Genomic DNA, 26,944 nt, shown 5'->3' with positions numbered 1-26,944 from the left:
AAGTATAAAGTGTTTTGGAAAAAAAATCTATATAAAAATCTCTTCACATATAAAATCCTGAAGAAGGTGCAAGGTAAGACCCAGTGCGAGGGGCGCGCTCAGATACGCAGAGTGTGTGTGTGTGCACGTGGACGTGTGTGTGTGTGTGTGTGTGTGTGTGTGTGTGTGTGGTGGGTGCAAGTGCACGTGTGGCCCACAGAGGGTGGGGAGAAAGCTTGGCTTTGGACTTCCATCCAGCAGGGAAGGAGGGCGGCCGCTCCTCCAGGCTGGAGGGTCTGCAGCTGGGCGGGACCTGAAAGACAAGGCGTGGCACGGCTGAGGCCTGGGCTGAGAGGCTTCGAGGCCACCCCCAGGCCAGGCAAGGGTGATGAGTGGGTCCTTCCACTGCCACCTTGCAGCCCCGAAGGTGCAGCCAGATCTGCTCTTCCCGGCTCCTTCCCAAGTAGCTCGGCCACAGAGTGGCCTCTCCTGTGTCTTAAGAAGTCCATGGGGACTTGTCAGAAAGGGGACGTTCCAGGTAGATGTGGCGTTGAAAAAGCAAAAATAAAACACTTTGGGCAGGCGCAGCAGCTCGTGCCTGCAATCCCAGAGCTTTGGGAGGCTGAGGCAGGTGGACTGCTTAAGCCCAGGAGTTTGAGACCAGCCTGGGAGACAGGGCGAAACCCTGCCTATACAAAAAGTACAAAAATGATCTGGGCATGGTGGTACGGGCCTGAGGTCCCAGCCACTCAGGAGGCTGAGGTGGGAGGATCCCTTAAGCCCAGGAGGTTGAGGCTGCAGGAAGCCGTGACTGCATTACTGCATCCAGCCAGGGTGACAGAGCAAGACCCTGTCTCAAAACAAACGAACAAAACCACTTCGAGCCCCGCTAAGTCCAGAATAAGTGAAGACGAACCAGGACAGGCGCGGCCTCAGTGCGCAGTGTCCGTGTGTGAAGTGGGCGGAGGCTCACTGTGGGTGAGCATGACATGTGCCTCCAGCCCCGAGGAGGGTGCGCGCTGAGCCGGCTGTGGCTCCACACTGCACCACCCGGCTCTGGGGGAACAGGCTCAAGCAGATGAGGCAGCCTGTGGCCCAGGTCTGATGGGATCTCAGCGACAACCTCGTGTTGCTGGTTTCATGGTCCCTTTCACAGAACGGGAATTGGAGGCCAGAAGAAGGAAGTGCCCTGGCTGGGGTGGCCCAGGGAGTCCCGGGTGTGGGAGAGCCTCAGCCCCTGCCCAGCCTGCAGGGCGCACGCCTCGGCACCCACCTCTACTCAGCCAGGCTGTTGCGCATGGCCTCCTTCTCCTGCAGGGCAGCCATGGCAAGGCGCAGGTGCTCCTTCAGCTGCTCAATCTCCCGTTCCGACCGCGTCTTGATGTGGCTCAGCTCCACGTAGACGTCCTGGTACTTTCCAGAGGTGAAGCGCTTGTCCTGCACGGCAGGAGGAGGGTGTGAGGGGATAAAGCTTCTTCCTCCAGCCCCGCCCACCTGGCACTTGGGCAGCACCAGCAGCCAGAGCTCCCTGTAGCCCCCTTGCTTCATGCATCCAGGTAGCTCCCCCAGGCAGTCCTGGTCTTGGTCCTACCCCTCCCACCCCTGGTACCACCCAGGGACACAGGCGTCATTGGCATCCTCATCCTGTTCGGGAGGAGATTTTGCCCAAGAACGAAAGGCAGTGAGTGGTTGGGATGAGAACCAGGTCAGCCTGGCTGGGTGCTCAGGCCCTTCCCGTGAGTTCACGCCACCAGTTCTTCAAGCACGGTAAATACGTTCTGGCTCAAACACGCTTAGAGAGTCCACTTCCCGCCCCAAACTGACAGCACCAGGCTGGGACATAGCAGCCAAGGGTGGGCCAGGTGGGCTGCAGACTCACACCTGGGCTGAACCCTGACACGTCCACTCCTAGCAATGTGGCTATTCTCACTTGAGTGCAAGGTCCACACAGCAGAGATTTGGGGCTATTTTGTTCACATCTGTCTTCCCAGCACCTAGCGCAGTGCCTGGGACATAGTAGGTACTGAATAATCATCAATAAATTAAATAATGCTAAATAAATAGAAGCAAGTATGGCCTTGGGCAAGTCACTTCCCCATTCTTAGCCTCCGTTTCCCTGTCAGTGAATGGGGATGACGACACCTATGTGGGAGAGGCACAGGAGAGCCTGAGGAAGGATGAGGCAAGTGGAGGGCTTGGCACAGAGCAGGCGCTCACAGGATGGCGCCCAGGTGGCTCCAGAGGCCCCCACGGCCCCCACGCCCAGTGGCAGGCCTACCTTCTGCATCATCTGGAGCTCGTCCCGGAGGCACTGCACCTCCTTCTTCAGGTACTGAAGTTCGTTCTCTTTTACTCGAAGCAGCACCTGGGGATACAGGTGCCAGGCTGACCCAGGGCCAGGAGCCAGAGCTACCCTGGCCCATAGTGCCCTGCAGCCTGCCTTCTCTCTGCCTCAGGCCCCTAGAATGCAGTCCCTATCCGCACCAAAACCCTCGACATCCTAGAGTCGGACTCCTCCAGGAAGCCCTCTCTGATTCCCCTGCTTTCCCTTCCTTTACTCTCACCCCTGTCCAGCCTGTGTGAGTGGCTATCTGACGGTCAACTCTGCTGCAGCCCTCAGGCAGCACCAGGCTCTCACCTCTGGGGTGAGGAAGATGAAAAGAAGCCCTACATAAACCTGAGCGGCTGGGTCACCCCACAGGCCACCTCACTAACCCCTCCCCAACCCTGAGGGCCAGGTGCTGCTGCCTTGATCAAGGAAGAAACAAGTTCAGCCAGGACTGGGGAGGCTTAAAGGCTCAGACTGGAGCCAGACTGCCTGGTTCAAGTCCCAGGCCAGCTGTGCAAGCCTTGGTAAGGTACGTGCCCTCCCTGTGTCTGTCTCCTCCTCTGTAAATGCGGACAGTCACAGCAGCTAACGTATGCAGCTGTCAGGAAGATTAGATGAATTAACAGACCAAAAGGACTTCCAGAAGTTCTAGGCAGAGGGTAAGCCTCACCTAGGTGTTAAGAAATAAAATACTAAGGCTGGGTGTGGTGGCCCATGCCTGTAATCCCAGCATTTTGGGAGGCTGAGGCGGGTGGATCACTTGAGGTCAGGAGTTCGAGACCACCCTGGCTAATAGAGTGAAACCCCCATCTCCACCAAACGTATAAAAAATTAGCTGGGTGTGGTGGTGAGGGCTTGTAATCTCAGCTACTGGGGAGGCTGAGGAAGAAGAATCACTTGAGCTGGGGAGGCAGAAATTTCAGTGAGCCGAGATCGTGCCACTGCACTTCAGCCTGGGTGACCGAGTGAAACTGTCTAAAATAAAATAAAATACTAGAGTGATCCTGGGATCACACACATGCATATTTTCTTACCCCAATATTTCCCAGTAAGGGAAGTGCTAGGGCCATTTTACAGGTGAACTACTGGGACTCAGAAAGGTGGAGTGACTGGCTACGGTACACGGCAGGCAGGTGACACAACCCAGGTGGGAGAGCGGAATTCTGGCAACTGGACTCACAGTAGATGTTCTGGCCGAGTTAGGCTGGCCCAGCCACTGGGGGACTTGGAGTTCCCATAGCAGGTGATACCCAGCCTGTGGGCGGAGTGCCCCATAGCCCTGGGCCCCAAGAACCACTGGGCTGCCTGGTGCTAGTGAGGGCACTCACCTCCAGTTCACAGGAGCTCCGCTCGTTGCTGCGCCCGCAGCCGTTGCCCACGCCCTGTGATGCAATGAAGCTGCGCAGCCGGTCTATCTCCTCTGACAGGCGGGCATGCAGCTCCTGGGAGGGGCACAGTGGTCAGGGCAGGGGTGCTGGGATCCACCCACGTTCCCCCAACCTGGGGCCAGGCCCACCTGGTTGTGGCGCAGCAGCTCCTGGCCCTCCTGCTGGCAGCGGCGCAAGGTGTGCTCCCGCTCCTCAGCCTGCCGCGTCAGCGCCCCAATCTCCAGGCACTTCTGTGAGTACTGCTCCGATAGCACCTGCAGCTCCCGCTTCAGTGCCTCCACATCTGACCTGCCCCAGAGGAGGAGCAAAGGACAGCATGAGTTATCTTGCCCCTGCCAAGCCTGGTGTCTGGTCATGGCAGACTCAAAGCATCCCAGAACTCTGGGGTTCTCTCTCTAGGTTTGCCTTCAGCCTGCTGTGGGGCTGTAAGCCAGTGACAGCCTCTCTGGATTGCACGTGTTTCCCCTATGAGAGAGAGTGGCTTGGAGGAGCATATCTTTAAAACTCCTGAAGCCTCAACATTCCAGTACTGTGCTCTGGGGCAGGGAGAGACACACTGGTCAACAGTGACACTGCAGTCTAGCTCTAGGGGAGACTAAAGGGGTGAAGAGGTGGGTGGAGGCTGGAACCGGCCAAGACAAGAAGGCGCCTGAAGAGCTGTCTGTGAGGACTGGCAATGGGGTCTGCCTGAGGACTTTCTCCTTCTGTTTCTTGCATCCATGAGACTGGTGCAGGAATCTCAGCTAGGGGAAAACTGATGTGTCCTCTGCCAAGGGGTCTCAGCAAAGTTCCTCGACTCGTAACCATTAGGGTGGGCAGCTGGGCCTGGCATCATCTTACTGGTGCTGCTTCCGGAGGCCATCTGGGCCCTGCTGGAGACTCCGTGTTTTGCTCAGCTCTCGGCTCAGCTCTTCCTGGTAGGCCTTCTTCATGGCTTCAATGGCTGGAAGCAGGGCAGAGAGGCACAAGAGAGACTGGAGGGGGGTCAGCAGCACCAAGTGCCACCTGCTCTGAGGCGCCACATGTACCAGTGGAGACAGGACCAAGGAGCGGTGTGCAAAGAGCACTGAACCAGGAGTCCAGAGCAGCCCAGGCTGTGTCATACACTGAGTGGCTTTGGGTAAGTTGCTCAACCTCTCTAAGCCCATCTATTAAGGGAAGATAATCCTGTTGGATGGACCCTGCTGGAGAGATACCTCAGTGTCTGACCACTGGTACCTCCTGTTCTAGTAATTTCTGGGTAGGACCCCACAGAGTATACCCTCCCTGCAGACTCAGAGGCTCTCAAACAAGGCCTATCTGCTTTGCCCGGCCTGATGGTCAAGAGCTCAGGTTCCAGAGTCAGCATAAATCTATGTGACTTTGCACAGGTGACTTAACCCCTCATGCCTCAGGTGTCTTATCTGGAAAACGGGCATAACAAAGTACCTTTCCTCCATGAGGTTATTGGAAGATGTGTGTGTAGCATTGAGAACAAAGCATGGCTTGGGGTAAATGTCCCAACATTAGCTCCTGCTGGCTTTATCCTCAGACTGAGCTCCTAAGGACCAAGACTAAGGCTTTTTTCCCACTCAGGGTTGTTGTGAGGATTAAACAGGCCACACCCATAGTTTTATCCACAATTCTAAGATCCAAAACCTCTCAACATTGTAAGTTTCTCATAATTCATTTTTTTTTGTTTTTTTGGATGGAGTCTTGCTCTGTCACCCAGGCTAGAGTGAAGTGGTGTAATCTCCACTTACTCCAGTCTCCATCTCCTGGGTTCAAGAGATTCTCCTGCCTCAGCCTCCTGAGTAGCTAGGACTACGGGTGCGTGCCATTATGCCCTGCTAATTTTTGTATTTTTAGTAGAGATGGGGTTTCACCATGTTGGCCAGGCTGGTCTCGAACTCCTGACCTCATGTGATCACGGCCTCCCAACGTGCTGAGATTACAGACAAGCTACCACATCCAGCTTCTGGTAACTCTTTTGGTGGCAATCCCCACCCTGAATGGACCTGAGGCTATTCATGGTCTCTATTACTCCACTTAAGTGTGATTTTTATCCATTTCACAGCAGAAACCTTAGTGCTAGATTACAGGGCGAGGTCCATCCTCTGCTGAGGGGGACAGCGCCTCTGACACAGGCACCTGCAATAGCCATCTTCCTAAAATGCAGAGCACACTGGCCCCAGGCTGGGTTTGAGTGAACGAGCACTTGGCACAGCACTGGCAGGTTGAGAGCTTCAGATCATGTGACATTGGCCATCATTTCTATTCTTCTGCAAACCCCTAATGGTGCCTAGGAAAGTGCCAGGCACACAGCAGGTGCGCAGTGGACCTGCAGGAGTGGAGGGAACTGTCTAGTATGAAGGGTGCTCCTGTGGGGAAGATGTGGGGCCCAGTGCCTGACACACAACTGGGGTGGACACTACTCACACCTTCCCCTGCTCTCCCCAAGGTCTGGCCTATGTGCCCGGGGAGGAGTCACTCATATGAGGACAGGGATGCAGCTGATCAGCCTCTCCCTGCAGCATGTGGGCAGCGTGTGGCTTTAGGCAGATTCTCTGGTGGCTGCAGGCCCCTGAGGGGAGGAGTCACCACCCATGGTAGTGGTGGTGTTGGGGGTGGGGAGGGTGTCTTTATTTTGTTTTTGCTTTTTGAGACCAAGTTTCACTCTTACTGCCCAGGCTGGAGTGCCATGGCACAATCTCGGCTCGTGGCAACCTCCACCTCCCAGGTTCAAGTGACTCTCCTGCCTCTGCCTCCCGAGTAGCTGGGATTACCAGCATGCGCCACCACGCCTGGCTAATTTTGTATGTTTTTACTAAGGATGGGGTTTCTCCATGTTGGCCAGGCTGGTCTTTAACTCCCGACCTCAGGCGATCTGCCCACCTTGGCCTTCCAAAGTGCTAGGATTACAGGCGTGAACCACCACACCTGGCTGGGGAGGGTGTCTTTTCTGCCTCAGTTTCACCTTTTCAAGTAGCGGCTACAGGCCAGTTCTAGGGGCTTCCAACCCCTGCTGACCCTTACCCCAAATGTGGCACTGAGACCCCTACCTCTTATTTGATAAAATCCTCCCTAGTTTGGCCAGGAGGAGGCTCAGCGGGGAGGCTGAGGGCTCAGCCCACTGTGCCCCACCCAGGGTCCATACCTGAGGCCGTGGCTGCTGTCTCCTCGGCCAGGAGCCACTCCTTCTGCTGAGGGCTCAGCCCACTGTGCCCCACCCAGGGTCCATACCCGAGGCCGTGGCTGCTGTCTCCTCGGCCAGGAGCCACTCCTTCTGCTGAGGGCTCAGCCCACTGTGCCCCACCCAGGGTCCATACCTGAGGCCGTGGCTGCTGTCTCCTCGGCCAGGAGCCACTCCTTCTCCTGCTGTAGTCGCTGCAGTTCCCGCTCGTGGTGCCGCTGCAGCTCCTCCATCACCTGCTGGTGCGAGGACTCCATCTCTGCCAGGCTGCGCTCACATGCCTCCTGCGGGCCGGAGGCCAGGGTGTCAGGGGCTGCCCGTTCCTCTGGGACAGCGGCCCTTTCCCAGACTCCAGAGAAGGCTCAGGGGCAGGTGCACCACCTCTTCCTGGGCCCTGGCACCTCCAGCCACAGCTCCTTCTTCACAAACCTCACCTTGTCACTCCTGCCTCAAGCCCTCCAGGGACTCCCCGTCCTACAGAGTCAAGTCCCTGCTCCCATGGCTGACGTTTGCGGTCTCATCCCCGGCCCTTCTCTGCCAAGCAATCTTATAGTTACAGTTGCAGCACGTTCACTCCTCTGAGCTTCAGCTCATGCTATTCCCACTGCCTAGAACGCTTTTTTGGCAACTTTACCTCCCGGGGGAATTTACTGACCTGCAACCCAGTTTAAATGTCTCTCCTAGCTCTGTCTCTGGGCAGCCTCTCCCCTGCCTCAAAATGTTCTGCTTCTGTCAAACCATAAGTTCCCTAAAGACTGAGAACACCTGACTGGTGCAGTCCCCAGGGTCTAGGCCAGGGCCTGACATGTGGCAGGTGCTCAGAAAATGAGCTGAAACTGATGACGTAATACAAAATAATGCTTAGTAGACAAGATGGGCAAGTATCTCAAAGACTAGTAATACCCACTACTGGGAGTGTCCGCCGTGACAGTGTGTGTGAGGGGGGTGGTCTGGCGGCATCATCACATTTTGCGACCCCACTGGCTGACCTAGCAGGTCCACTCCTTTTCTGATCCCACAGCAAGTCACATGTGTACAGACACTCCTGGAACAAGGGTATTTCTTCCCTACGGCAAGGTTGGTAACAGATGAAAACTGGAAAATCTAAATGCCTATCAGGGGAACTCTTGAATAAATGATGGGATTGAGCTTTATAATTTTTTTTTTTTTTTTTTGAGATGGAGTCTCGCTCTGTTGGCCAGGCTGGAGTGCAGTGGCATGATCTCGGTTCACTGCAGTCTCTGCCTCCCCGGTTTAAGCGATTCTTCTGCCTCAGCCTCTCAAGTAGCTGGGATTACAGGCAAGTGCCACCATGCCCGACTAATTTTTGTATTTTTAGTAGAGACAAGGTTTCACTATGTTGGCCAGGCTGGTCTTGAACTCCTGACCTCATGATCCACCCACACTGGCCTCCCAAAGTGCTGGGATTACAGGCATGAGTCACCACGCCCGGCCTAGACAGAGTTTTAATGTGGATGCTGTGGAAAAAGATCCCAAAATCAGGTGGTGAAAGTTGGCTTCTGACACACGTGGTATGATCTCACTCACGGGGACAAATGTGCAGACCTGTCCGTCCCAGTCCTTGGACACAAAAACACAGAAAAGGTAGGGAGGAGATTGTGGGGGGCAGAATGACAGCCCCCCAAAGTTGTCCACATCCTACTCCCAGGATCTGTGATTGTCATGTTACGTGGCAAAGAGGAATTCAGACTGCCGAGGGAATGAAGGTTGCTAATCAGCTGACCTTAAAATCAGGAGATTATCCCAGATTATCCCTCGAGCCCAGTGTAATCACAAGGGTCCTTAAAAGTGGACGAAGGGGCAGAAGCAAAGAGTTCAAGGGAGGTGTGACCAGGAAGGGATAGTCAGAGTGATGTGGCGGGAGAAGGACTCAACTTCGCCTCTGCAGGCTTTGAAGATGAAGGAAGGGGCCGAGAGCCAAGGGACCTGGGCGGCCACCAGAAGGGATGCCACGGGCACCTGTAGAGAAACACAGTCCTGCCTCAGCTGCAGCACGGCAAGACCCACATTAGACTTCTCGCCTACAGAAGCGTGAGGTAATACATGTGCATTATTTAGGCAGCTGTGGTGACCGATTATAGCTGCCACAGGAAACTGAGAGGCAGGCAAGGCGGCAGCAGCCACCGATGTGACCCCGGGGTGGCAGCTGGCAGCGGAAGGGATGTGAGGGTGTTGATTTCTAACCTTTCAATTTGTTTGAATTATTTTTGAAAATGTAAACATGTTTTTTATATAATTAAAAAAATGTTTAAGGTAATTAAAAAGGGAAGTGGGAAGAAGCGCGAGGGAAGAAACTGAGGCCCAGAGGGCCAGATGAGGGGCTGTCTCCCCCACACACAGGCCACCTCCCTGCCTCTCCGGCAGCCCCACCTGGGCTGCAGGGGATGATATGATAGAAGGATGAGAGCCAAGAGCTTCAAGTGGAGACGGGTGGCTGTGCCTGACTTCTGTCCCCGCCCTCTGTATGCCTCCCGGCTTAGGACAACAGAACATGGCTTTGGACCTCAGAGGGGGGTCCTCATCCTGGCTGCATCTCAGAGTGAACCTGAACAAGCCCCTCGCCTCTCTGAGCTCCAGTCTTGGCATCTGTAAAGCAGGCCTCACAGGACCAGCCCCCGAGGCTCCCTGGGTACGGGACAGGAACCCTGTGCACAGAGGGAGACCCTATGCCAGCCGTACCCACCAGTGGGGAGCCCAGCAACATGGGGGTGGGGACTGGGCTTCTGAAAAGGGCCAGATCAGGCAGGCAGACCTGGCAGCCCAGGGGTGCAGGGGCTGACATCGGGAGGTGGGACCCAGCTGACGAAGAGGGACTCCTAGATGGCCAGGGAATGCTCTGTGACCTACCTTCCTGAGTGGCCCAAGGTGTCCTGATTCTGGCTGTTGCCTCTAACATGCATATCAAAATAGATAAAGAAATGCCTCTGACACCCACCACAACAGTGGGGAAGGGTCCTCTTTACCAGACATCCAGTGGGTGAAGCCCCAGACCACCCGACAGCTGTCCCACAGCGCCAAGCCCCCAAGCCCTGAAGGAAGGGCACCCACTCAGCCTGAGACACCAGTTGGGGAATCCCCCCCCAGCTGTCACTCCTCCAGGTCCACTGAGTTTCCAGCTGCCTCCTCCCATGCCTGAGGGCGACACAGATGACTCAGCTCCTCTTCTCTGAACCCTCCCTCGCATCTGCCCTCCCTCCGCATCTGGTGTCAATCCTCCACCTGCCTGGTCTTCAGCTCTATTTCCCAATTACTCCCTTCTCCCCTCCCACCTGCTCCCCCTGCCCATGCCACTGTAACGGGATAAAATGCTGACAGCCTGTGGTGCACCCAGAGGGGCATGGGGGGACTAGAATGCCTGGATTCCAGACACAGGTCTGCCCACAGCTCAAAGATCACACCCTTCTGTGGGCCTCAGTTTTGCCACCTGTAAGCTGAGAAGCCATAGCAGTGCCTTTCAGACTTCACTGTAGTGGCAGAGCATTTATCCAAAGGAAATCTAAAGCTGGCTCTGTGAGTAAAATGGACAAAGATGGGCCGGTGCAGTGTTCACACCTGTACTCCCAGCGCTTTGGGAGGCCAAGGTGGAAGAATCACTTGAGCCCAGGAGTTCAAGACCAGCCTGGGCAATACAGTGAGACCTTTCTCTACAAAAAAAGGTTTTTAATTAGCCAGGCATGGTGGTGTGCACCTGTGGTTCCTACTCAGGAGGCTGAGGTGGGAGGATTGCTTGAGCCCTAGAGTTCGAGGCTGCAGTAAGCCATGATTGTGCCACTGCACTGCAGCCTGGGTGACAGGGAGAGACTTCATCTCTAAAAAAATTAAAATAAGATGGAGAAAAATGAAGCTGCTCTGATAATAGGTGGGTACAAATGGGCCCCAGCCCCCCCCACCCAGAAAGCAACCCCTGGAGCGCCTTAGAACAGAGTGCATGTGAAAGCCCCTGGTTGGGCTTTCTGAGGTCCTCCCAACTGCCTCATCTGGGGTGTTGGGCCCCCAACTCCCTTCTCTGCCCTGGGGAGGGGCTACAGTGCACAACACTGGCCTCTCCCCTGCCCCTCCCCAGGACAGGGTAAGCCCCCACACTCACCCTCTGTGTCCCACCCCTGCTCCTCCGTCAGTGGAACCTCTATGCTCTCTGGGCTTCCTCGCAGGAGCAGCCCCAGCCTCAGGGCCCCTGAAGGCACCCCTGCCTTCCACAGATCTGGTCATCCAGTCCTCAATTCTCCTTCCTCCAGACCCCTGACATTCACCCTCCTATAGCCACTAACCTAGTGCCTTATACCTGGCCCTCTCCCAAGCCCCATCCACTCTGACATCACTTTCCTGACATCACTGTCTGACTCTGAACTTCCAAAAGTCTAAGTCTGTGGAGTGAGCTTTTTTTTTAAAATAAAAGATAGATTCTCAGCGTCACCCAGGCTGGAGTGCAGAGGCAGGATCTCAGCTCACTGCAACCTCTGCCTTCCGGGTTCAACCAATTCTGCCTCAGCCACCAGAGTAGCTGGGATTACAGGCGCACACCACCACGCCCTACTAACTTTTGTTTGTTTAGCAGAAAGGGGGTTTCACCCTGTTGACCAGGCTGGTCTCAGGGTGAAATATTTGACCTCAAGTGATCTGCCCACCTCAAACTCCCAAAGGGCTGGGATTACAGGCATGAGCCATGATGCCCGGCCAGAGCTTCTAACTCTTAGCTCAGCACTGGAGGACTCCACAATAGGCACCAACTAGCCTCTTTTCTCATGCCCCAGACAACACCTTCCTGAGAGCCCCCTCACGTGACCTCTCCTTGGAAACTTCTAGAAGGCTCCTCCTGCCTGAGGCCTTCTTTTCTACTTTAGGTTATGGTGCGCTGACTGCAGACAGTTGATTGTCAAATTTTTAGGAATTCTGTGATGTAGTTGTTAAGCACAGCCATTAAAAATTAAAATTTATATACTTATAATTAACTACATTAAAGACAAGGTAATGGATACTCAAATTTATTACTTTCTAATTATTTCACTGTTTTATTATGTGTGCTCTTGGGGTCAGTCACATCTACTGTATCTGCATGGCGGAAATCCTACAGAATGATCTGACATCTCCTCCCAACTCTGTGTCCAGAGACTTCAGGCTGGTAACGCAGCATCAGCCACAGTGGGGGTATTCACACCATGGAACTGGTAAACCATACACAGCAGGGCTTGATTCATTGTTTGGTTGACTGTCTAGACTTAAACAAGTGACAAGAAAATGCTAATAATGCAAACTGAACTTAAAAGTGTGTCACAGCTATAACCATTACATTGTAAATAGAACAAGAATTGCAAAAATATTCACAATAGGATATTCTCAGATATTCTTTTCTTTTTTTTTGAGACGGAGTTTCAAGGAGTGCAATGGCTGGAGTGCAATGGCGCGATCTCGGCTCACCGCAACCTCCGCCTCCCGGTTTCAGGCAATTCTCCTGCCTCAGCCTCCTGAGTCGCTGGGATTACAGGCACACACCACCATGCCCAGCTAATTTTTTGTATTTTTAGTAGAGACGGGGTTTCACCACGTTGACCAGGATGGTCTCGATCTCTTGACCTCGTGATCCACCCGTCTCGGCCTCCCACAGTGCTGGGATTACAGGCTTGAGCCACCGCGCCTGGCCTATTCTCAGATATTCTTAATAAAAAACCACTATCAGATTTAGCAAAGAAGTCACCCACAACATGGACCAGTAAATTTTCGACAAATGTCTCGTCATCTTATTACCATAGAGAAAAGTGTCAACCAGTATACATGTTGAAACAACCCGTTTGTTAATTAGTTGTGGATACAAGAGTGTGGAAAAATCACTGAGAGCGTTCTGAGAAAAATCCATTTGCTATATGGAATTCACAATAAAACTGTATATTAGTAAACTGGGCACTAAACATTGTTTTTATTGGTAAACTTTATAATAAACTTATATATGTGTACACACACTTTTTTTTCTAGGTAGTTTGTCCTAGTTGTGACAACCAAAATTGTTCCCAGACACAGCCAAATGTCCCCAAGGGAGACAAAATGGACCCAGTTAAGAACCACTGTCCTAGGCAGATGGTGCATTCTGAGGGCCACTGGAGACACCCCCCGGTCCTGCAGACCTCCTTGTGTGGGGCCTTGGCCTGCTGGGCCTCAAAGGATTTCCCTGTGTTCAGGGAGTGACTCTTGGGGCCACTGGCCCCCACTTTGCCGGGGGAAGGGTCGAGTGCAGAGTGTCACATGGGGACTCACAGGCTCTGCAGTCAGCTGGACCCTGGCTCAAATCCCACCTTTGACACCTGCAGGCAGGGTGACCTCAGGCAAGTCACATAACCTCTCAGAGCTCTGTGGCCTTGTCTGTAAAATGGGCACCGTGATCAGGCCCACCAGCTGTGGGGAGATTAAACGAGATGACGCGTGTCAAATGCCTCACATGGGTTCCAGCACACACAGGAAGGGCTCCCAAAATCTCAGCTGTTTTCTGATAACACCACAATCAAAAACCTGCCCCTTCCCCCCAAAAAACAGCCCCCCAGCCTTACCTGTGAGATGTAGCCAGGGGGGATGTGGCCATCCTCCTGGGATCTCAGTGTACTCTGAGGAGCTTCCCCTTGGAGACGCCACGCCTCCAGCTGGGCCCGAAGAGCCTGAACCTACGAGGGAGGAGGGTGATCAGTGGGGCCTGGAAGCTGGGGCAGGGCTGGTGCAAGGCAGTGAGGAGCCCACAGGCTGCCAGCTCCACATGGATGCCAGCCCAGCGTCCCTGGGAGGCTTAGGAATGGCTCAGGGTCTGAAAGAGGGGCAAGCAGCCCTGGAGTGAGATGGGGCCAGGGGCACGCTGGGCTGTTTCTTGGATGGTCAGGTCAATGACCTGGGAGAGCCTTGGCCCAGAGGAGACTAGACAGGGTTGGGAACAGAAAACTGTGGTCACAGATATTTACACATCATGTAGGTGACAGTGGAAACATCTTTGAGCCTCAGTTTTCCTGTGAGTAAAACTGCTAAGGTCCACCCTAGGGGTGGAGGCCGCATTGAAGATTCCATGAGTCAGTGCAGGCAGAGAGGCCATGTGCAGAAGATAATAAACACAATAACGGTCTCTCCTTCTTGTTCTTTTTAATTTAAGACAAGGTCTGGCTCTACTGCCCATGCTAGAGTGCAGTGGCTTGATCTTGGCTCACTGTAACCTCGCCTCCTGGGCTCCAGGCATCCTCCCACCTCAGCCTCCCAAGTAGCTGGACTACAGGTGCGCACCAGCACACCCAGCTAGATTTTGTATTTTTTGTAGACATGGAGTTTCGCCACGTTGCACAGACTGGTCTTGAACTCTTGGGCTCAAGTGATCCTCCCACCTTGGCCTCCCAAAGTGTTGGGATTACAGGTGTGAGCCATCGTGCCTGGCAGGTCTCTCCCCTCTTTTCCCACTTTGCTTCTCTGTGGTCGCTAAGAGCAGAACTAGGGGAAAAGCAAACAAACAAACAAACCCAAACCAAACTACTAAGGTCTAAGGAAGAAGATTCTTGTTCAAAGGAGTGTAGCGTATACACTCACAGCAGATCAGGGGTAAGCTCTCCATCCCTGCAGGAGTGCAAGACAAATGTCAGGGCATGAACGCAGGGATTGGAGGGGCACAGGGGCGAGGGGCCTCCTAGAGAGCCAGCGTGGGGCCTACCTCTTTCTCCAGTGCCTCATGGCTGTCACTTTGGGGCCCCCGGCGCTCTCCACGGCTTTGGTTGAGCAGGGCAGTGAGTGGCACCCGCTTATTCTCCCGCAGAGGCAGCTTCTCCAGCTCCTGCCACTTCTTCTCGATCTCCTCACTGAGCCGGCTCTGCTGGTCCTCAGTCAGGGGGGCTCCCAGGCCCCGGCGTGGCCCCTCACCAGCGGGCACCTCTGGGGCCCTGCTGTCTGTGGCCTCGAACCACTTGCGCCGCTCCTCGGAGCGCTGGGCCAGGTCCCGCTCCAGCTCCTCCTGCTTGGCCAGGCGGTCAGGAGCACGGGCCGGGGTGCGGGCCCGCTGTGGGGAGGCCTGGGTCAGCGGGGAGAGCTCCACGTAGTCCAGGGCCTGCCGCTGCCCGTCCGCCTTCCGAGGGCCACCCCGGCTGATGACCTCAGAGCCTGCCCGCTGCTCCCCTGCCTTCAGGGGGCCTTTCTGGGTGCTGTAGCTGTGTAGCGCATTCTCCTTATTAGAGTCCGAGAGCCTAGGGCACCAGCAGAGCCACGTCAGGTGGGTCCTCTCCCACTCAGTCCCACAACGAGCTCTTCCGGAGTGACACCTGTGTGCCAGCCCTGTGCCAGGGGCTGGAGACAGACCCCAGGGAAGGAAGCAGCCTGACCTGAGCTTCCTGGCTAACAGACCCCAGGAACATCCCAGCTCCAACACTTGACATCCCAGGGGCCCTCCAGGACACCTGGCTTCCCTTGCCCCCTCTTCTTGTAGGTTTCTCAAGGGACAGGGTCTCACTCTATTGCCCTGGCTGAAGTAGAGTGGTGAGATCATAGTTCACTGCAGCCTTAGACTCCTTAGCTCAAGTGATCCTCCTGCCTCAGCCTCCGGAGTAGCTGGGACTATAGTCATGCACCACCATGCCCAGCTAATTTTTTAAATTTTTGGTAGAGATGGGGGTCTCAATATATTGCCTAGGCTGGTCTCGAACTCCTGAGTTCATGTGATCCTCCCACCTCATCTTCCCAAAGCACTGGGATTACAGGTGTGTGCCACCACATTGGCCCCTTTGCCCTCTCTGAGCTTCAGTGACCTCATCTGTAACGTGGGACAGCACCACCTCTCGCAGGATGGATGTGAGGACTGGGTGGGCGAGCATGGAAGGCAGGCAGAAGGCTTTCTGCCAATGGTGATCAGTGAGTTGCTGTGGGAGACAATGGCCTGGGGTCCCAAGTCTCACAGTGGTAATGGGGGTGCCCACAGTCACTGCTGACGGGGTGAAGGCAGGGACATTGTGCACAGAGCACAAGTTGTAGAGACTCTGAACATCTATAGCAATTTCTTTTTGTTTTTGAGATGGAGTCTCGCTCTATTGCCCAGGCTGGAGTACAATGGCATGCTCTCGGCTCACTGCAACCTCTGCCTCCCCGGTTCAAGCAATTCTCCTGCCTCAGCCTCCCAAGTAGCTGGGATTACAGGTGCGCGCCACCATGCCCAGCTAATTTTTCTATTTTTAAGTAGAGATAGAGTTTCATATGTTGGTCAGGCTGGTCTCGATCCCCTGATCTCGTGATCTGCCCGCCTCAGCCTCCCAAAATGCTGGGATTACAGGTGTGGGCCACCGTACCTGGCTGCAATTCTCTTTATCCACAGTAATAGCTCAGTAATAGCTGAGTATGAAGTCACCCTGCCAAAAACTACACTTCCCAGTGTTCCCGCAGCTGCTTGTAGTCATGTGAATACAGGCTGCCAAGTGGGTGTGTCAGGTGGCTGCTCTGAAAGGGCAGACGGGCCCCACCAGGCCAGGACTGCATAACTCTGGGCCGTGCTGAAGGGAGAAATAAACATCTATCTCGGTTAAGCTACTGTGTTTGGGGTTTCTTTGTTAAAGCAGCTGGACATATACACTAAGTAACAGTCCAGCTGCATAGTACTTCAGAGTTCACAAAGCACTCTAGCCACATCCTTGCACATGTACAGATGTGACATGCTAACGTGACAGACGAGGACTCTGAAACCTAGACGGGAAAGCCTCTGGCCTAAAGCTGAATAGCCACAGTGTGGCCAAGCTGGGGACTCTGCCTCTTCCCATCTTGGCTGAGAGGCACACCCCACCACATCTGGCTAATTTTTAAATTATTTTTGTAGGGACAAGGTCTCACTATATTGCCCAGGCTGATCTTGAACTCCTGCACTCAAGTGATCGTCCCATCTCAGTCTCCCAAAGCACTGGGATTACAGGTGTGAGCCACCACACGCACCAGCCCTCTTTAACACCACGCTCTGGGTTGAGCGCAGTGGCTCACGCCTGTAATCCCAGCACTTTGGGAGGCCGAGGCGGGCAGATCATGAGGTCAGGGGATTGAGACCAGCCTGGCCATGGTGCAACCCCATCTCTACTAAAATACAAAAATTAGCCGGGCATGGTCGTATGTGCCTGTAGTCCCAGCTACTCAGGAAGCTGAGGCAGGAGAATCGCTTGAATCCAGAAGGAGGTTGCGGTGAGCCAAGATCGTGTCACTGCACTCCAGCCTGGCAACAGAGCAAGACTCGGTCTCAAAAAAAATTAAATTTAATTTAATTTAAAAATTACCACACTCTGTTCCCACTGCCCAGCAGCTCCAAGTCCCAGCCCACCATGGCCATCTAGGGTTTATACTGTGGGGGGCTCTGCCACTAGGTAACTCAGCTCTCCTGTCCCAATGCCCATGGCAGCCTCCAGAGGGAGTGGGCTCCCCATCCCAGGAGGCATGGGTGCCGACGCCAGACTACTTAGCCACCCCTTCCCAACACAGGTTTAGACACAGCCCCCATGGCAGAGACAGAACAGCCCTCTAGCAGGAGCTTCTGACTCATAGGATCTCCTTCAAAGAGAAGGGGCCCCATCCATCACATGTGAGGAGGCAGATCAAACCTCTCACCCTCAGTGTATTTCAGGATGAGGCCAAGAATGCCTACTGCTCTCTTCCCATGTGTGGGTAGAGAAACAAAGGCCCAGAAGGCAAAGCCCTCAGTAGAAACCTACTCAGGGATGGAAGGCCAAGTGCTTCCCCCAAGGCCCCAGTCCAGTTTAGTACGTACTTGGTGACATCTGGGGCTGAGGTTGGACGCACAGTCTTTCTCAGAGCCTCAATCCAGTTCCGCCGGATGCCTGAAGTCATGGCCGACAAGGTATAGACAGCATCCTTGGTCTGTAAGGCCACCGCACAGGTAGGTTGCCACATGGCCAGGCCCCTGTCTCCCTCCCCACCATGGACCCCGGGGAGGCTGACCCTTCCTTCCCAGGAGGCGTCTAAGGTCTTGACTCTGGGGTGGGCATGGGGTACAAAACCTCCCTTCCATTGGCCTGGGAGGAGCTCTGCTGGCACCAACATCTTTCCACATATGCTAAGTGTTGGTATCACAGCTCTGTCTGGCTCTGAGGACAGTCTCTGGGTAAATGAGTGACAGGGATCCAGCCTCCATGGTGAGCCACGTTCAATACCAAAACCTCCCCCAGGGACCTCCAGCCATGCTGCCCACCACCAGCCCCCAAGCCGCACGAAGCCTCACGTGGATCTGGAAGCCATAGTTGCGCTGCACCGCATACTCAGTGACATCCGTGCAGGAACGAAGGTCGATCTCACCATCCAGCTCATCTGCCTGGAGCAGGAGGGCCCACTATGGTCTGCATGGGCCCTGGCGTGACCCACTCCACTGACCCCAGCCAGGCCACCCCAAGCCCTTCTGGGGGTTCATCAGTACACCCCTGAGCTCACCTCCTCAGCAGTGGAGTCTCTGTAATATTTGAGGCTTGAATCTGTCAGCACAAACCAATGCTTCTTCCACTGCGAAGTAGAGGTGGTGGTGAGCGAGGGGGTGGGAGGCTGCAAGGAGGGTGGAATGAGAGAGCCAGTGTGTGCGATTGTACAGGTGTCCTGGGTGGCTGCCAAACCGACTATGCTGCACACAGGAGGGGTGCAGAAGCAGAAAATGCTGATTTGAGACCTGGCCCCTCCATTTCCTTTCTGAGCCTCAGGGGCTGCATCTGTGAAATGGGCTGGCTTCCCCTCCATAACTACCAAATGGGCTGGCTTCCCCTCCCTTTCCTTCTTGGAGCCCTTTTTAAGATGACCAAGGCTCCTCAGGCACCCCAGACCCAGTGCAGACAGGGAGGGGTGATGACCTGTGTAAGCAAGTCAGGGACTAAGTGGGGCCAGGACTTCATGTCTTTTTCCATATTCCCCAGATCATCACCATGGTTAGGGACAATAGTCCCTCAGGGAGTAGGACTGGATGGAGCCCCAGGGTAGGGGTAGGAGTGAGTGCCAGGCACGATCTGCATTTTTTTTTTTTTTTTTGAGACGGAGTTTCGCTCTTGTTGCCTAGGCTGGAGTGTAGTCTGTGTGATCTCAGCTCACTGCAACCTCTGCCTCCCAGGTTCAAGCAATTCTCCTCAGTCTCCTGAGTAGCTGGGATTACAGGCACCCACCACTACCCCTGGCTAATTTTTGTCATTTTTAATAGAGACGGGTTTCACCATGTTGGCCAGACTGCTCTCAAACTCCTGACCTCAGGTGATCCGCTCAACTCAGCCTCCCAAAGTGCTGGGATTATAGGTGTGAACCATCGTGCCCGGCCGCACAGTCTGCCTCTTGATCTGCAGGCTGGCTACCCGCATGTGCAGCGGGTGAGAGCGCACTAACCTGCACATTTAGGATTTGTGATTGGGTGCATTCCTGCACTGCCTGTCTCTGCTCCAGCTGGGGGTGAGATTGGCAGGGCATGTAGGAAAGGGGTGGGGGCGCCAGAACAGCCCAATATTATGCCAAGCCCAGCCCACCTCCGGGCTTCTGGAGACTCCACTGGAATCCCAGTCTCGGCCCGCCTACTGCCAGGGTCAGTGCACGTCACCCGGTCCCCAGCCCTCCCGGGTTCCCTTGCATCACCAAGCCCTGTCTGTGCTGTTGGGTGTTTCAAGTACTTAGTTTTCTCTCCTCAAGAAGAGGGTGAGTTTTCAGGGGGCATGTAAGGATGACACTTTCTACTTCTTTCCACATTGCCTCCCTGAGAAACAAGGTTTTGCACCCAAGAGTTCCCTTGCTTGCTGTGTGCCTTTAGGCAAGTGTCTCCACTTCTCTGAGCTTCAGTCTTCTGACACATAAAGGAGAGCTATAAGAAGTCCCTATGCCTGGCATAGGTCCTTCATGGGAGGTGGAGGTTGCAGTGAGCCAAGATTGAGCCACTGCACTCCAGCCTGGGGGACAGAACAAGACTGTCTCAAAAAAAAAAAAAAAAAAAAAAAGAAGTCCCTACACCTTCTGGTGAGGTAAGAGGTGCCTGACCCTCTCTTGTATGTATGGCTGTCATGGCCCTTGGCATAGGCATGGACACCAGGTCATTGGGTTCGTTCTGGGAGGCTGGGCCTCTTAGAACCATTCTGCTGTCACTGAGTGAACTGAGTTGCTACTGCAGACCTCAACTGCCTCTCTGTAAAGTAGGACAGGGGTTCAATACCAAGTGGTTTCTTTAGCTCTTCCAGGCCTAGCCTACGACTGTCCGAGACAGAAGCTGGGTGGAGCTCCATAGGCCTCAGGTGTGCCGACTTCTGAGCCTGGGTCTGCCCCAGGTGCCCCTAGGCCTGGAAGAGACTGACACCCTCGTGTGCCTGTCTCCTGTCTGTGCACCAAGGGGTTGAGCTGGCTGAACTCCCAGGGCCCTTCCAGCTCGGACATTCCAGAACCCTGTGATAGAGGATGAGTAATGGCCAGCTCTGGGTGGGGCCTGTAATCCCTCTGCCCTCCGGGGACCCTGGGTGGGGAGGCCGGGAAGGGGTTACTGGCCAGGTGCCAGCCTTTGTGTGAGCCTAGAGAGCAGCCGCCAGGGGCAGCGGGCAGGCAACGGGTAGGGAAGGCTGTGGGCTGGAGAGAATAAAACATGTGGGCCGGAAACACAATGAAATCCCCTCTGGCTTGGAGCCCTCCCCGGCATGCAGGCTGCACGCAGACCGGAGTGGCAGGCGCATGCAGGGCGGGGTGGGGAGACGCTTCCGCCCAGGCAGGGTGGGCAGGGAGCCAGCCTGGCAGCCGAAAGAACAGAGCTGGGAAACGGCCACCGTCCCTGCTGGTTCCAAGGACACATATGCCACAGAAAGGGTAGGGTCTTTAGCTGAGCCCATTGTAAGTGCCAGGGGCTGTTGGCACCTGTACATGCTTGATCTCTGTGACCTTGTTATCCACCTGGAAAGAATCACCATTATCCATTATGCCCATGTCACAGATGTGGCCACTGAGGCCTAGAGGAGGCTGTGACTCAACCCCAACCAGTGGGGCTCCAGGTGGGTGAAACTCCAGCACCTGTGCCCTGAGCCCCACCCCTTCAGCCCAGGCTTTAGGAATCTGTGTCTCGGGCCACACAACTTCCATCAGCCCTTCCACCCAAGACCCTTGACTCCCAGCCAGGCTCCTACTGAGGTGGGAGGGCCAAGAGGCTCTTGATGAGATCAAGAGATGGAGCACTGGCGTGAGGGGCTAGATGGCCCCCACCCTGGTCCCTTTTACACACTGCAGACTGCTCCAGGAGGCAGAAGTCTGATGGGCAGCCCCTGCCCCCAGGGTTCTCACACAAGACCCGGCCCCCACCCCCAGAAGCCAGGGACAGCTCAGCCTCCTGGGCTGCCCCGGGGCCCGACATCAGCACCAGCCAGCCTCCTCCTGTCCCGCCTTGGTCCTCCTACCTCTCCGGGCTCATCCAAGATTGACATCCATCCCTTCTTGAAGTTGAGCAGATCAGGCTGTGGGGAGAGGAGGAGGGAGGTGAGTCGGGGCCAGCAAGAAGCTGACAGGGGCTGGCGAGGGGGACATGCTGCACCCACCCTGCCCCCAAGTCCTGTGGGACTGAGCTCCTAGGAAGCCAGCCAAGAGGGCTAAGGGCCTAGGTAACCCCCAAGTCCAAGCAGGCTCTCCAGCCACTGAGGCAGACCTAGCCCCTTTCCTGATAGCAGCACTTGGAGAGCTGAGAAGTTGGGCTGGGTGGGTGGCACACTAACCCAGATGTCCCAGGGACCTCCCTCCAGCCCACCCCTCACCCAAGAGTGGCAGAGAGGGGCTGGGAGTACTCTGCCTGTAAAGAGACCGCCTGAAAGCTCAGAGGGCAGCCCAGGCCAGCGGCACTGCGCCAACTGTCCAGTTCCTCCCTCTGATGAGGACCAGGGGGCCTGAGGGGACCACACCTCATGCTCCTGCCTAGCCTGTCCCATGGGCCCTCCTGTCGCCCCACCAGTCCTGCCCTTCCCTTGGCTCCAGGAGACTATGGGAGGCAGGCTGGGGTCAGGAACCCTCTGGTCCCCCCTAGATCTCTTTGGGAAGCTAGAGTACCTCAGTCCCAGCAAGCCCTACCTTCTGGATGCTTCCTAGAGGGGCACAGCCCCGGGGTCTGGGGGCTGCCAGCTGTAGCATGTTCCATGGGGGCCGTGCCAGGCACCCCCACCCAGGCCTGGATAAAGAAGTTGCTCAACCCAGCATTTTTCTCCCCATGCCCATCTGGTGAGTGTCAATCACCAGATCCTCCCAGGCTGCTGGAGAGACCTCTGTTATCTAAGTCCTGGTCCCTCTGTGGTCTCAGCTCCTGCCACCAGCTGGGAGGAGGTGGCCACCTGTTGCCATAGCTCTAAGCCTACCTATCAGCACCTACATCAAGGCCTCACTAGGCCAAGGTGTCTGGTTGCGTGCAGAGGGCGGGTGGCATGGCTCAGTGGGGTGGGTGGTGGCAGTGGCAGCTGGAAACCAGAGCCACCTTGCCTGGCCACCTCTCCTGATCCACCCTCCTCACACGGAGTCCCTTCTCAGGTAGAGGGAGTGGACCAAGGGGGGCTTGGGGCAGCTGAAGATCCAGAACCCCCCACAGTCATGGTGGGCGGTCCCAGTAGCATGGCATCCCAGCCCCTCCCAGCATGCCTCTAAGGGAGAGACACAGGCTCTGCTCAGAGCCAAGAACCCCTGGGGCTGCATTTGTCCCGCTGCTCTCAAATGCCCACCCCGTCTTCCACCTGAGGCAGAGGCTGCCCAGGGCGACCCTAAACTAAGACTGAAGATTGGTGACCACACCTGGCTCTACTTTCCTTCAGTCTGGGACCTCCTGTGGCCCCAGAGCCTTGCAGGGGAGGGGACCTGACCACAGCAAGGCTCACGAAAAACTTGCTGAGGAAATATCTACCCTCTTCTATCCCCCTGGTCTAAATTCCTGTGCTTTATGGGCAGTCTCCCCAATCCCTACCTGGCCTGGAGGAGCCAGGCTTACTGGGCCCACAGAGCTGGCACGACTGGGTCGGGCCAGGCGAAAGTCCCTGGGCCAGGGCTGGGAGATCAGGGGCAGGAATGACGGAACCTCTAGGGCTGCCTGGGAAGTGGAGCTGCCGTGACCTTCCTAAGTCAGCCCCTTTCTGAGTCCTGGCTGCCTGATGTGGCAAATGATGGGGCAATCCTTTCCTCCCGTAGCTTCCGACAGGACTGAACGTGTCCGTACAAGGAGAAACCTGGTGATCCTCCAGAGCCCAGCAGACACATCACACACCATGTCAGGCACGCCATGACACACTGACCTTGGGATTAGGAGGTCACCGATGTGAGTTTTGTTTTGTTGAGACACGGCCCTGCTCTGCTGCCCATTTTGGAGTGTGGTGATGCAATCACAGCTCACTGCAGCCTCAACCTCCCGGGCTCAAGTGGTCCTTCCACCTCAGCTTCTAAGTAGCTGGGATGACATATACACTCCACCAGGCTAATTTTTTCTTTTTTTTGTACAGATGGGGTCTCCCTGTTTCCCAGGCTAGTCTCGAACTCCTGGGCTCAAGTGATCTGCCCACCTCGGCCTCCCAAAATGCTGGGATTACAGGCGTAAGCCACTGTGCCTGGCCAACCAATGTGAGTTTTCAAACTGGCAGGGAAACCTGTCCCCAGGGTCAAAAGGTCCCATCATCTAAATCTCCCATGATGCCCATTCGTACAGGGCTCTTCAGCCCCAATTGCCTCTTCTTCACCTGCTGAAAGCCACCTTTTGGGAACACTGGCAGGTTTTCACAGCCCTACCTCCCACCTGGACAGGGACACAGCTCCCTCTATGCACCCTTGGGCTGGCAGGACTCACTAAAAAAGGCCTGGTGCCCCAAGCTTACTTAAAATTTCCAGGGATAGCACCAGGTGGCTTTATTTATTTTTGAGACAGTCTCTCTCTGCTGCCCAGGCTGCAGTGCAATGGCACGATCTCAGCTCACTGCAACCTTTGCCTCCCAGATTCAAGTGATTCTCTGACCTCAGCTTCCCAAATAGCTGGGATTACAGGTGCCTGCCACCATGCCCAGCTAATTTTTTAAAATTTTTAATAGAGAAGGGAGTTTCACCATGTTGGCGAGGCTGGTCTCGAACTCCTGACCTCAAGTGATCCACCAACCTCAGCCTCCCTAAGTGCTGGGATTACAGACGTGAGCCACCACACCCAGCCTCTGGCAGGGAAGCACCATCACACCCTCCCAGCCTGGCCTCCCCTTGCTGAGGGGCCTGTGTTTATACTACTGCACAGTCCTTGCCGATCCCAACACAGCAGCACTCCGGGCCCTTCACATGTGCCGTGTCCTTGGCCTGAAATACTAGGCTTCCTCCTCCTCTGATGAGCAGGCAAGCCCCTACTCAGGCCTTAGATATTAGGCTTAATGGCCACCTCTGAGGTCCCTTTACAGTCCATGCCACTCACCGCACCACCAGATGCCCCTGTCCTGGCCTCCCATGGCCCCTCGCTGAGGCCTCTGTTGCATCTGTGACTATCTTGGGGCCATTTACTTATCCTTCGCAGGCTAAACTGACTAGATGCAAGTCACAGTCAGGGACACACTGTTTAGCCACCAGGACCCAGCACAGATGGGGATGCAGGGGGTGTTTGCAGAAATTTATTTTCTTTTTCTAAAGCATCAGGCACTGTTGTAGGCCAAGAAATCAGCTGTGACCGAGAGCTGTGGCCCCTGCCCTGGTGGACTGTAGGAGAGAGACAGACAGTCCATACGGAACCAAATATAATCTGATGCCCAGCAGGCGCTGGGGAAGGAGGCTCCAGGAGCAAAGCTGCACCCAGGCAAAGGCAAAAGGGTGTGGAAGAGGATCCTGACTCCATGAAGCCTCAGAGCCTCACACACTCACACACCTGTGCCACTTGCTCTGTATGGATCCCTGACTCAGGGCATGGGGGCCAGGGGAGGAAGGTACAGAAGGCTGAGGTCCGAATGGCAGCCAGGGTGAACTCAATGAACACTATTTTTTTTTTTTTTGAGATGGAGTCTCACCCTGTTGCCCAGGCTGGCGTGCAATGGCACAATCGGCTCACTGCAACCTCCACCTCCAAAGTTCAAGCAATTCTCCTGCCTCAGTCTCCTGAGTAGCTGGGACTACAGGCAGGCGCCACCACACCTCGCTAATTTTTTGCATCTTTAGTAGAGACGGGGGTTTCACTATGTTGGCCAGGCTGGTCTCAAACTCGTGACCTCACGATCCACCCACCTTAGCCTCCCAAAGTGCTGGGATTACAGATGTGAGCCACCACACCTGGGGCCTCAGTGAACACTATTAATGGTGATCATACCCTCCTCTCTGCTCTAAAACCTTTCATGTCTCCCTGTTGCCCCTGAGCAAGCCCTAGCAGCGAGGCCCTCCTCCCCAGATCCCTTTCTGATGCTCTTGCTAGTTCTCAAACACAACCACTAGCTTCTGTCCACACTGCTGACTCCTCGCTAGTCCATCTCTGCCTGACAAAGCCCTATAATCACAGGAGGACACCTCCCTTGGGAAGGCCTCCTGCCACCAGCAGGGATGTGCTGTCCCTCCTCCAAGCACCCTTACTCTTGCTCTGCACGTGCTGCCCCCAGGACAAGTAACTGTGTACATTTCTTATCTCTCCAAAGAAAGCAAGCTGGAACAGACCTGGATACGAACTCTGGCTCAGCCTGGGACTCTCTGAGCCACCTGGGGCATGACACTTCACCTCGCCACACCTTGGTTTCCTCATCTATTTGATGAAGATGTTACTTCCAACCTTCAAGAATCAGGTCTGGTAACATGAAGGCAGCCGGCAGAGAGCCAGGCAGGCACCCAGTGGGCAAGGCAACCACTCTCCTCCTCCCCCCACATCCCTTCTGCTCCTGACAGGGAAGGGGAGGCTGCTGACGACAGGAAGGGCCAGCAGGGAGGTGGCAGGATGTCCAGGAGGCGGCCGAGGAAGTCCAGCCAAGGCGTTCTGGCTATCACACTCACAGAGCATGCCACGCCCCCAGCAGCCCAGCCCACTCATCCGCAGGGTCTCCACTCCCTTGAAAGACGACTGCTGGCGCCTGTGCACAGACACACCCTGCTCATCCTTCCCTAGCAAGGCCACTGGGCTGTCAGAGCCTCCCTGAAGCACTAGCCAGAAATCAAAAGCAGCCCCACCCCTCCCTCCCGAACATCATGGTCAGTGGGCCAGAGCACCAGGAAAGGAGGTACTCCTTCCCTTATACCTAGGATGACCACGGGCAACTCACCAATGCCCCACCCCCTGCCTCAGTTTACCCGGCTGTGAAGTGGGGAGTCCAGGGAACCCAGCTGTGAGGCTCAATATGCTAACCATGGCGCAGGTAATTGATGGGGCTTGGGTATAGCTCACCCCTAAGAGAAAGGCAAACCCCTGCAATCGCGCCCCCTACCCCGACTCCCCCCTACCCCAGGGCCGCGGGAGAACGTGGTATCCCAATGCTTCAGACGTCCCGGGCTGTAGGTGGGGCGGTCCGCCCCTTCTCGCCCACCTGACCTCGGGCCACCGGCCACACCGGGGTCCGGCCTGCCCATCCCCGCCCAAGCCCACCTCCGCCGCTCCCTGGGGCCCATGACCGCCCTGGGGAATCGGGTCTTCGCCTAGGGGGCTGGAGGGGAGCTGGGAAAGGGTCACCCCCAATCCACCCGTGACTAGTGCCGCCAAGTGTGAGGAGGGGGCGGCCGGGACGGGTCGTTCCGACCCCTCAGGGTCGCCTGGGCTCCAGGGGGCGAGTGGACGAGGGAAGGCGAAAGGGGAGCCTGCGGGGAGGGTGAGGCCGGTCTGGCCGACCAGCGCCTCGGAGGTGGCCCCGTCTTCAGGCCCAGCTCTCCTTTCGCCTCAGAGAAGTGAGGAGGGGGCTGCCTGGGAAGGGAGTGGCTGGGCTCCGCCTCGGGCCGTCGCCCTCCTCCCGGCCTGGGGCGCGGGAGGCTGCCGGGGGCACTCACCGTCATGGCGGCGCCCCGGGGCGGCGGGAGCAGGAGGCAGGAAGGTAGACGCGGCTTTCGGGCCGGGCTCCGCGGCGCGGGGATCCCGCCGCCGCCGCCGCGCCTCCGGCCCTTCCCTTCCCCGGCGCTGCCCCGGCCCCTTCC

At 55.8% G+C, this 26,944-nt stretch overlaps 1 protein-coding gene across 1 annotated transcript; it reads right to left on the bottom strand.

Moving 5' to 3' along the window:
• Nucleotides 1–26,938, bottom strand: LOC108289488 (TRIO and F-actin-binding protein-like). Its single transcript, XM_017508949.2, has 14 exons — nucleotides 26,801–26,938; nucleotides 21,262–21,318; nucleotides 18,305–18,412; nucleotides 18,099–18,188; nucleotides 17,628–17,737; nucleotides 14,556–15,081; nucleotides 13,426–13,536; nucleotides 7,005–7,152; nucleotides 4,537–4,639; nucleotides 3,825–3,984; nucleotides 3,637–3,750; nucleotides 2,258–2,344; nucleotides 1,253–1,416; nucleotides 1–292 (listed from the first exon to the last, which is right to left on the bottom strand). The coding sequence occupies exons 1-13, from the start codon at nucleotides 26,804–26,806 to the stop codon at nucleotides 1,255–1,257; spliced, it is 1,782 nt and encodes a 593-aa protein (XP_017364438.1). The 5' UTR covers nucleotides 26,807–26,938; the 3' UTR covers nucleotides 1–292; nucleotides 1,253–1,254.
• Between the last annotated feature and the right edge of the window lie 6 nt (nucleotides 26,939–26,944).

This window comes from Cebus imitator, unplaced genomic scaffold, assembly GCF_001604975.1.
Source record: "Cebus imitator isolate Cc_AM_T3 unplaced genomic scaffold, Cebus_imitator-1.0 Scaffold404, whole genome shotgun sequence".
NCBI classification, from domain to species: Eukaryota; Metazoa; Chordata; class Mammalia; order Primates; family Cebidae; genus Cebus; species Cebus imitator.
Note: the sequence above shows the minus strand (reverse complement) of the source record. Positions and strands in the feature narration are given on the sequence as shown.

Coding starts and splice junctions, on each gene's coding strand:
- LOC108289488 (XM_017508949.2), bottom strand. Junction 15,082..17,627: donor TCAGCCCCAGATGTCACCAA/GTACGTACTAAA, acceptor CTGGTGCCCTAG/GCTCTCGGACTCTAATAAGG. Junction 4,640..7,004: donor GACAGCAGCCACGGCCTCAG/GTATGGACCCTG, acceptor CCCTGCTTCCAG/CCATTGAAGCCATGAAGAAG.